The sequence below is a fragment of the Esox lucius genome, chromosome 25 (assembly GCF_011004845.1).
Source record: "Esox lucius isolate fEsoLuc1 chromosome 25, fEsoLuc1.pri, whole genome shotgun sequence".
NCBI classification, from domain to species: domain Eukaryota; kingdom Metazoa; phylum Chordata; class Actinopteri; order Esociformes; family Esocidae; genus Esox; species Esox lucius.
The window spans coordinates 3357772-3369631 of NC_047593.1; the positions used below are offsets into that span (position 1 = coordinate 3357772).

The 11860-nt window shown below is 41.3% G+C and overlaps 1 protein-coding gene across 1 annotated transcript in view; it reads left to right on the forward strand.

The window, feature by feature from the left end:
* The window catches only part of tacr3a (tachykinin receptor 3a), a 119271-nt gene extending 108055 nt beyond the window's left edge, over positions 1-11216 (forward strand). Inside the window, exon 5 of the mRNA XM_010899680.4 lies at positions 8749-11216. Within this exon, the coding sequence (XP_010897982.2) occupies positions 8749-9058 (310 nt within the window). The 3' untranslated portion in view covers positions 9059-11216. The remainder of the gene's footprint in view (positions 1-8748) is intronic.
* The last annotated feature ends 644 nt before the right edge of the window (positions 11217-11860 follow it).

Consider the following 11860-nt stretch of genomic DNA (forward strand, 5'->3'; position numbering starts at 1 on the left):
TAAGAACAAGGTCAAGCAACAGACATTGGGGACAACAAAGCTACAGACTGGTAGAGGGCGAAAACGACTGTCCACTGACTGAGATGACTGTCAACTCATTCAAATGTCACTCAACAACCGTAGGATGACATCAAGTGACCTACAAAAAGAATGGCAGACAGCAGCTGGGGTGAAGTGCACGGCGAGGACGGTTCGAAACAGGCTCCTTAGTGGCAGGCCTGAAGTCGTGCAAAGCTTGAAAAAAGCCTTTCATCAATGAGAGGCAAAGATGAGCCAGGCTGAAGTTTGCAAAAGAACATAAGGATTAGACTGTAGAGGAATGGTGTTCATCTCTGACGAGTCACATTTTCAGCTTTGCCCAACACCTGGTCATCTAATGGTTAGATGGAGACCTGGATAGGCCTACAAGCCACAGTGTCTCGCACCCACTTTGAAATTTGGTGGAGGATTGGTGATGATCTGGGGATGCAAGGCTGGAATCGGGCAGATTTGTCTTTGTGAAGTACAAATGAATCAAGCCAAGTACAAGGTTATCCTGGAAGAACACCTGCTTCCTTCTGCTCAGACAATGTACCCCAGCTCTGAGAATTGGTTTTTCCAGCAGGACAACGCTCCATGCCACACAGCCAGGTCAATCAAGGTGTGGATGGAGGACCACCAGATCAAGACCCTGTCATGGCCAGCCCAATCTCCAAACCTGAACCCCATTGAAAACCTCTGGAATTTGATCAAGAGGATCAAGTCACCCAACAGCAATGTGACAGACTGGTGGAGAGCATACCAAGACGCATGAAAGCTGTGATAAAAAATCAGGGTTATTCCACCAAATATTGATTTCTGAACTTTTCCTAAGGTAAAACATTAGTATTTTGTTGTTGAAAACAATAATATATTTGAGGTCTGAAAACAATGCATATTGTTTTGGTTATTTTGACCAGTTCCTATTTTCTACAAATAAATACTCAAAATGATATTTTTATTTGAAATTTGGGAGTAATGTTTTTAGTAGTTTATAGAATAAAACAAAACTGTTAATTTCACTCAAACACATACCTATGAATAGTAAAACCAGAGAATCTGATAATTTTGCAGTGGTCTCTTAATTTTTTCCAGAGCTGTATATACTGTTTAGCCATAACATGATGACCACTGACAGGTGAGTTGAATAACACTGATAATCTCGTTATCATGGCACCAATCAGTAGTTGGGATATATTAGGCAGCAAGTGAACATTCTGTCCTCAATGTTGATGTGTTAGAAGCCGGAAAATTGGGCAAGCATAAGGATCTGAGCGACTTTGACAAGGGCCTAATTGTGATGGCTAGACGACTGGGTCAGAGCATCTCCAAAACTGCAGCCCTTGTGGGGTGTTACCGGTCTGCAGTGGTCAGTACCTATCAAATGTGGTCCAACAAAGTAAATGCAGTGAACCGGCAAAAGGCTCATAGGTGGCCAAGGCTAATTGATGCACGTGGGGAGCCTTTGGTTCTGCCATTCATGTGGATGTAACTTTGACAAGTACAACCTACCTAAGTATTGTTGCAGACCACGAGCACCCTTTTGGCAACGGTATTTCCTGATGGCATTGGCCTCTTTCAGCAGGATAATATACCCTTGCCACCAAACAAAAATGATTCAGGAATGTTTTGACAAACAAAACGAGGTCAAGGTGTTGACTTGGCCTCCAAATTCCCCAGATCTCAATCCAGTCGAGCATATGCTGGACAAACATGTCTGATCCATGGAGGCCCCACCTCACAACTTACAGGATTTATAGCATCTGCTGCTAATGTCTTGGTGCCAGATACCACAGCACACCTTCTGAGGTCCAGTGGAGTCCAAGCCTTGACGGGTCAGGGCTGTTCTCCAGCTACCATCATTGGCTGCTAGCTATAGCAAAAACAGCGGTTTGCATACCACTTATAAACTTAGAAGCTAGCCCAGTTAATTTTTCATTACTGAGGCCTGGGAACTGAATTCTCTTTTGCTGGAAACAAAAAAAATGTAAGTGAATACAAAACCCCAGGATGTATAAGCGCTGTTCTGGTATGCTATATGGCCAAATGTATGTGGACAGCTCCACTTATTATTATGTTCAATTGTTTCAGAAACACCTATTGCTCACAGGTGCATAAAATCGGGCACATAGCCATTAAATCTCCATAGACAAACACTGGCAGTACATTGGGGCATATTGTCATATGATTCCAACTTTGCCAGAAGGTCTGTGTGAAATACTACTAGATCTGCCACCTTTAAGTGATTTAATTGTGAAGTGGAAGCCTTAGGAGCAACAACAGCCCAGCCATGATGTGGTAGACCACGCATCCTCACAGAACAGGTTTGCCATGTGCTAAAGCGTGTACAAATCACATGTCATCTGTTGCGTCATTGACCACAGAGTTCCAAACTGCCTCTTGAAGCAGCATCAGTACAAGTACTGTGCGTTGGGAGCTTCACCAAATGGGTTTCCATGGCCGAGCAGCTGGATGTAAGCCCCACATCAACATGTGCAGTGACAAGCGTTGTTTGGGTGGTGTAAAGCACGCCACCACTGGACTTAAGAGCTGTGCAAACATGTTCTCTGGAATCTGATGGATGTCAGTCTGATGGATGATTTAAGGTGTGGTAGATGCCAGAAGAACCCTACCTACTGGAATGCATAGTGCCTACTGTAAATTTTGGTGGAGGAAGGATACTGGTCTGGGGCTGTATTTTAGGGTTTGGGCTAGGACCCTGAGTTCATGTTAATGCTCAAGAGTCATGTTAATGCTACAGGATGCAAAGACATTTTAGTCAATTGGGTGCTTGCAACTTTGTGGCAACAGTTTGGGGAACTGCTCCTGCATGACTGTGTCCCTGTGCACAAAGCAGTGTCAATAAAGATAAGATTTGACGAGGTTGGTTTGGAGGAACTCAGATCCCTGACACAGATCCCAGACCTCAACCCAATTGAACACATTTGGAATGAATTGGAATGGCGATTGCATGTCAGGCCTTCTTTTCCAGCATCAATGCCTGACCTCACATGCTCTTTTGGCTGAATGGGCACAAATTCCCACGGACACACTCCAAAATCATGTGGAAAGCCTTCCCCGAAGATATTGATGTCTAATAACATTTCTCAATGTAAAGTTCCAGAGGTTGGGGATCTCATCATGTACTGTACATAAAATCATTAAAAGATTCAGAGAATCTGGAACAATCTCTGTATGCAAGGGACAAGGCTGAAAATCAGTATTGGATGGCTATTATCTTTGGGCCCCCAGCAATAAAAACATTAACGATTCAGTAGTGGACATCACTGCATGGGCTCAAGAACACTTCTGAAAACCATTGTCTATGAACACAGTATGTCACTGCATCCACAAAAACAAGTTAAACTCCACCATGAAAAGAAGAAATCATGTATTAACAAGATTCAGAAAGCTCCAAGCTCATTAAAGATGGACTGAGGCGAAGTGGAAAACTATCCTGTGGTCTGTCAAATCAAAATTGTATATTATTTTTGGGAATCATGGACGCTGCGTCCTCGGGACTAGAGATGGACTAGAGTGGAGATGGATCATCCAGCTTGTTATCAGCACACAATTCAAAAGCCAGCATCTGTGATTGTATGGGCTTTGAATCTCACTGGCACGTTGCAGGTATATTTACTTTTATAAGTTTAAATATTTACTGTACTGTTTAATGTTGCCTAAATAAACAACGGTTTATGGAGGTTAATTACCTTAAAAGCTGACAGTCGGCACTTCAAACTCTTTTTTATTTACAATACCAGTCAAACGTTTTGACCACTCAGTAAAAATAATGAAATACCTTTGAATATTTTCCACAAAGAATAATAATAATGACAGTCAAAACTATGAAAGAATACATATGGAATCATGTAGAAACCCCAAAAAGTGTTAAATCAAAATACATTTATATTTTAGATTCTTAAAAGTGGCGCCGGGAACCCACCCACAAAGACACAGTGGTTTGAACCAAAAATCTCAAATTTGGGCTCAGACCATAAGACATATTTACACCAGTCTAATGTCCATTTAACATGTTTCTTTGCCCAAGTACAGTGAGGGGGAAAATTATTTGATCCCCTGCTGATTTTGTATGTTTGCCCACTGACAAAGAAATTATCAGTCTATAATTTTAATGTAATATTTATTTGAACAGTAAGGGACATTTTTATAAACCCCTCTGCAAAACAAGACTTTGTACTTGGTGGCAAAACCCTTGTTGGCATCTCTTGTAGTTGGCCAACAGGTTTGCACACATCTCAGGAGGGATTTTGTCCCACTCCTCTTTGCAGATCTTCAAGTCATTAAGGTTTCGAGGCTGACGTTTGGCTACTCTTCAGATCCCTCCACAGATTTTCTATGGGATTAAGGGCAGGAGACTGGCTAGGCCACTCCAGGACCTTAATGTGCTTCTTCTTGAGTTGCCTTGGCTGTGTGTTTTGGGTCATTTGTCATGCTGGAATACCAATCCACAACCTATTTTCAATGCCCTGGCTGAGGGAAGGAGGTTCTCACCCAAGGTTTTATGGTACATGGCCCCGTCCATCGTCCTTTTGATGCGGTAAAGTTGTCCTGTGCCCTTAGCAGAAAAAAATCCCCAAAGTATGTTTCCACCTCCATGTTTGACGATGGGGATGGTGTTCTTGGGGTCAAAGGCAGCATTCCTCCTCCTCCAAACACAGTGAATTGAGTTGATGCCAAAGAGATCGATTTTCATCTCATCTGACCACAACACCTTCACCCAGTTCTGCCCTGAATCATTCAGATGTTCATTGGCAACTTCACACAGGCCTGTACATGTGCTTTCTTGAGCAGGGGAAACTTGTGGGCGCTGCAGCATTTCAGTCCTTCACAGTGTAGTGTGTTTCCAATTGTTGTCTTGGTGACTATGGTCCGAGCAGCCTTGAGATCATTGACAAGATCCTCCCGTGTAGTTCTGGGCTGATTGCCGTTCTCATGATCATTGCAACTCCACGAGGTGAGATCTTGCATGGAGCTCCAGACCAAGGGAGATTGACAGTTCTTTTGTGTTTCTTCCATTTGCGAATAATCACCCCAACTGTTGTCACCTTCTCACCAAGCTGCTTGGCGATGGTCCTGTAGGCCATTCCAGGCTTGTAGATTGTATGTCTACAATCTTTGGTCTTGGCCATGGTGGAGAGTTTGGAATCTGATTATTTGATTGCTTCTGTGGACAGGAGTCTTTTATACAGGTAACAAGGTGATATTAGGAGCACTCCCTTTAAGAGTGTGGTCCTTATCTCAGCTCGTGACCTGTATAAAAGACACCTGGGAGCCAGAAATCTTTCTGATTGAGAGGGGATCAAATACTTATTTCACTCATTAAAATGCAAACCAATGTATACATTTTTTGTTTTTGTCATTCTGTCTCTCACTGTTGAAATAAACCTACCATTAAAATTACAGACTAATCATTTCTTTGTCAGTGGCCAAACGTACAAAATCAGCAGGGGATTTTAAAAAAACACCTCCCTCACTGTAAGTCTCTTATTATTGGTTTTCTTCAATAGTGGGTTTCTTTGCAGCAATTCAACCATGAAGGCCTGATTCATGCAGTATCCTCTGAACAGTTGAGAGGTGTCTGTTAAGTTTAACTCTGGGCTGCAATCTGAGGTGCAGTTAATTGCTGATTTCTGAAGCTGGTAGCTCCAATGAACTTCTCCGCAGCAGAGGATACTCTTGGTCCTCCTTTCCTGTGCTGGTCCTCTTGAGAGTGTCGTCATAATACTTTAAGTTTTTGCCAAAGGAATGTTCTAGGTTCTTGGATTGACTGAACTGACTAGCGTCCAGATCTTAAAGTAGTGATGGATGGGCGTTTCTCTTTGTTTATTTGAGCTGTTCTTGTCTGAATATGGATAATGCATAATTCCCTTGAATGAGTAGGCGTGTACAAACGTTTGACTGGTACTGTCATTTCAAATCCAAGCCAAAACAACAAAACTTTTATCACTTTCCAAATATTTAGACTGCATTACATACAGGCATATGAAACAGAGGTTAACATGCACTTTAATACCCAGAAGTTTCCATTGGCCATGAAAACAAAGTTGTGTGTCTGTGTATGTGTGTTTTCTTAGATTTCTGAGAACTTACCATAGTTCTGAGGATGAGAAGTGAGTGTAACAGAAATTAAGAATGTATAATAAGCTAATTTCCCTCAAAACTCAAAATGTTGCAGTCACCTTCTGTATAGCGTAAGTGGTTGTAATGATTTCAAGTAGGGGTGGCCATGTGTTTCATGAAGCAGAGGACCACATATTTGTGGCCAGTGTGGGCAGGCACATTTTTAATGGAGGAAACTTTTGAAACCTTTAGCATAAAACGTTTAGCAGCATCAGGTTAATTCAATATTCCACTATCTCTACACCGTTGGTCTTTGCCAAGCTTTAGAAAGCTGAGGCTCATCATAATACCCAACCAGACCTCATTGAGAAACCTGCAGCACTCCAAATCCATAGTCTGAACGCTGATGAATGTTAGTTTGTGTCTGAAGTGTTTTTGTGGGCTTAGATACAAGCAGACAATTATCTCAAGTACACAACACTCCTACAATCAACATAATCAGGATGGATATACTGTGGGGTGTGTGTGGTTGCTTAGTCCAATTCATGATGTATTAAAAGCCTAATTAAAATAGTCATAATGGCCCAATGCAGGAGCGTATCTTTTTCAGCAGAATGAGGATGCTTGAAGAACACACCCTGTGTCATGGACCAAAGCCAATCAATTTGTACCTTTCTCCCTTTTTCACCTCATCACCTGATTTATTTAACAAGAAAAGAACACATCTCAATAGCTTGAGGTATGGCATACGGTTGGAGTAGACCAATTACAGTTAGGTCCGGATATAATTGGACACTGACACAAGTTTTGTTATTTTGGCTGTTTACCAAAATATATTAAAGTTACAGTTAAATAATGAATATGGGCTTAAAGTGCAGTCTCTCAGCTTTAATTGGGTTTAGGAATTACAGCTCTTTAATATGTACCCCGTTTTTTTCAAGGGACCAAATGTAATTGGACAATTGACTCAAAAGCTTTTTCATGGACAGGTGTGGGCTACTCCTTTGTTATTTCTTCATGAGTTAAGCAGGTTAAGGCCTGGAGATTCCAGGTGTGGCCTTGGCATTTTGTAGCTGTTGCTGTGAACCCTCAACATGCAGTCAAAGGAGCTCTCAATGCAAGTGAAAGACATATCATTATCGAAGTCTACCATAAAGACACTTCACGAGAGCAAATACCACAAGGTGCCAACCATTCATATGCATCAAGAATATAAAAACTTAGACGTTTGCCAAACAACATCTAAAAAAGCCATCCCAGTTCTGGAACAGCATTCTTTGGACAGATGAAACTAAGATCAACCTGTACCAGAATGATGGGAAGAAAAAAGCATGGAGAAGTCTTGGAACGGCTCATGATCCGAAGCTTAAAACATCATCTGTAAATCACAGTGGAGGCAGTGTGATGGTATGGCCATGTATGGCTTCCAATGGCACTAGTGTTTATTGATGATGTGACAGAAGACAGAAGCAGACAAACATGAAGTCTGTAGTGTTTAGGGATATATTGTCTGCTTAGATTCAGCCAAATTCAGCGAAGTTGATTAGACAGTGCTTCACTTTACAAATGAACAAATACTGTAAAGCAACCCAAAAGGAAAAGAAGGCAAAGAAGTTGAATTTTCTGAAATGGTTGAGTCAATCACCTGATCTCAACCCATTTGAGCATGCATTTCACTTGCTGAAGACAAAACTTAAGGCAGAAAACCCATGAATAAACTGCAACTGAAGACATCTGCAGTTAAAGCCTGGCAAAGCATCACAAACGAGGAAAACCAGTGTTTGGTGATGTCCACACGTTCCAGGCTTCAAGCAGTCATTGCCTGCAAATGGTTTATGACCAAGTATTAAAAATGAAAATTTTGTTCATGATTGAGCTAATTTGTCCCATTACATTTGAGCACATGAAATAAGGGCCTGTGTATGAAAATGGTTGATATTCCTAAAAGTTTCATACAATATTTTTGTTTAACCCCTTCAATTAAAGTTGGAAGTCTGCACTTCAATTGCATCTTGGTTGTTTTATTACAAATCCATTGTGGTACCATACAGAGAAACATTTTAGAAAATTCTGTCAGTGTCTAAATAATTCCGGACTAAACTGTACATCAAAGGGCAGCATCATACCAACTCTGTGACGGGCTTTCTTCTGGAAGTTAAATCTGCGCAGGTACACATACATCACTGTACTTAAGTGGGAGAGTGTCTTTTAACAGGAAAAGTATAATTACTTTCAGAGAGTCTCTTTAATTTCAGCAGGTTGGTGTATATTTTTTAATATAAGTGTTGTTTATATTCTGGATCGTTAGCTGACTGTTGAACACAGCTCTGTATGTTTCAGTCGACTGGATTTTGTTTCTTATTATTTGTCTCTATGGTCGATGTTTCATATCATTATATAACTTGCTCCACAACCTCTCTGCTGTATAAACATTTGCATTCATTTGTTTACTGCTGTCTTATTAAAAATCTGATTGGAATGTGTTTTGTAGGCAGAATTGTTTTTGAAAATAGTGACACGGGCATTGTACTACTTGTGTTCAATGTCTAAGCCAAAGTTACTTCCCGGCAGCATGCAACAGCACACTAGTGAATCCATATCCCCTCCCACTGCCCCTTCTCAATTTGCCCATTTCCCCACTTCCAGGTTCCGGGCCGGCTTCAAGCGTGCCTTCCGCTGGTGCCCGTTCATCCAGGTGTCCAGCGATGATGAGCTTGAGCTGAGGGTCACGCGCCTCCACCCGACACGCCAGAGCAGCATGTACACGCTGTCCCGCATGGACACCACTGTGGTAGTTGTCTATGACCCAGTGGATGGAGCAGCAGGCAGCCACAGCCAGGCCTGGAAGAAGAGCTATGCCGATGCCAGAGTGGAAAACGGGCTGGGTAGCAATGCGAACGGGGCCAGGGCTAAGGCAGGCATCGCCCCAAGCGCTGAGGCTGAGGACTTCTCATAGAAGGACACAGGGAACCAAATACACAGAGATATGTTCACACACAGGCATGTATAGAGTAGTATCGTGTATATAGCCTGCATTCAACATTAAGAGACAGTAAAACAACACAAACAAACATAGAACACATACTCCCATGGTCAACACTAACACTACACACACACTTTCACAGCAGTTAAGAGGTCTCTTAGGAGGTTGTGAAGGGCATAAAACATTACTGGCTGATTTGTCTCTGTATGAACTTTTCTCACTGAATGATCATTTCTCATCTTGCATCCATACACAGACAACTGCAGAAGGCTTACGTTTAGAAAGTAATGGATTGGCCTCCTATATACCCCTGTATAAAAACACACATTTTATTAGTGAACGTTCCTTGCTTTGGTCTTCTGCCAACAGAGCTATGAAAAGGACATTGGGATTTTGCTGGTAGACAGCTTTCTGTGTTAGTTTACGGGTCACGTGCACGTATAATGTGACACATTCTTATTCGTTTCAGGTTTACAGATGGCATATCTTAATTCGATCCAGTTCGCAATTGTGGCAATAGGACGTGAATGTTTATGTGGAATACAAATAGTTTTTTTTTTTCTTTCATCAGAGCAAATCCAGTCAGATGTTGTGAAGTTAAAAGACTTTTAAACCTAAAGTATATCACTATCTAGCATTTCTTATTGTGCAGGAAAGTGTACTCCCTGTAACAGGATGATAATTGTAAAATACAGGATCGATATTAGATGTTAAAATATATTTTAAAGGCTACAATCTGCCCACACTTGATGTTGCTCCACATGGGTTTGGGTAAACTTGTAACTTGTATACAGTACATTTAGTTGCTGCAATTTTGAAGCATTGAGTTTTAGCTGGTCTTATACAACATGCTGTGGGTCCCAAGTATAAAAAAACGAAAAAGATATGGACACTTCATATTGCATACAGGTCTTTTAAAGCCCTACATACATGCTGCAAGGTATTTTAGTTATGCCATGTAATGAATGGCCAACCATCCATCCATCCTGTCATTATGCCCTAGTTGTCACCTCAACAACGACCTTAGCGATTTCCAATGGAAAACACTGTTGATTGAACTTGTCGGTCAAAAATAGCTTTGTTAATTAGGTTTTGGTGGCATGCCAAGAGTGCAGTATGTCTGGCGCCCCACAGAAGTGCAGTTTGATTACCAAATGGTCTCTCACGTGGCCCATTTTTCTTTTTCCCTAAAGTCGTGTGCTTGTTCTCGCAGATCCGGAATTACTGAAATGTTACTGAAAAGAGTAATGTTAGGGTCAAATGAAGTGTTTGGGTTTGGTGAAAATAGGGTTTTTAATGTAAATACGTTGTTACTAATGAAAATTAAACCAGTAGCAGTGCACTACTAGGTTGCAAGTGTGTGAATGCGTGCACATTCCTCTGTTGGCTCACCAAAGCAGCATCATTGATCTGAATCCAGAATTTGAATGTTACTGCTGATTTATTGTAGGTTTGCACGCTTTTCTATGTTTGGTGGTTCTGTGGCCGGGGTTTAAGTAGGTAGCCTTGAAATAAGAAAACAAAAGCATGAAAAGCATGAAAAATCTATGGAATGGATATGAGAGATAAAATGTGCTACTACGTTATTTTTTTTGGCATTCCCTTTACAACTGACAAGTGCGTTGCCTCTGCACAGTGCTACAAAAAGTATAGTACTGTCACTGAACAAAATTGCCACAGGGCAGTGTTTATACAGTCAGATTGTTGAAGTGTGTGTGTGTGTGTGTGTGTGTGAGTGAGGGTGTGTGTGTGTGAAAGTGAGGGAGGGAGAGAGTGTGCGTGTGTGTGTGTGTTTATATGATCATATTGTTTAAAATGTAGATGACAGGGAATCCATTTAGGTAATCAACTTGACTGTTTCCATTCTAGAGGGTTGGGATCTTTTTCGACTGTAAGCAAGGGGAGGTATCCCCTTACTCATCCCCTTCCTGGGGTGTTTGTGTGTGTACAGATTTTCCCAAAATGTAACATTTTCTTCGTTCTCTTTTAGATTAAAACAAAGAAATTGTAACATTGTGGGGTATAGGTTCAGAGTAGATGTTACAATTGGGGTTGGTTAGATCTATAGGGTTAGTTTTTTTAGGTAATTTATTTTGTTGAGAATGAAGATAATGTTGTCTTATACCATAAGGATAGTATACGTAATATCTCTCTCTCTCTCTCTCTATATATATATATATATATATATATATATCTATATATATATACACACACACACACACTGGGGAGAACAAGTATTCGATTGTAATCGATAATTATTTTGCATTTTATTGCATGACATAAGTATTTGATCACCTACCAATTCTGGTTCTGGCTCTCACAGACCTGTTATTTTTTCTTTAAGAAGCCCTTCTGTTCTCCACTCATTACCTGTATTAACTGCACCTGTTTGAACTTGTTACCTGTATAAAAGACACCCGTCCACACACTCAATGAAACAGACTCCAACCTCTCCACAATGGCCAAGACCAGAGAGCTGTGTAAAAACATCAGGGATAAAATTGTAGACCTGCACAAGGCTGGGATGGGCTACAGGACAATAGGCAAGCAGCTTGGTGAGAAAGCAACAACTGTTGGCGCAATTATTAGAAAATGGAAGAAGTTCAAGATGACTGTCAATCTCCCTCGGTCTGGGGCTTCATGCAAGATCTCACCTCGTGGGGCATCAATGATCATGAGGAAGGTGAGGGATCAGCCCAGTTTGGAGGAAGAAGAAGGATGAGTACAACCCCAAGAACACCATCCCAACCGTGAAGCATGGTGGTGGAAACATCA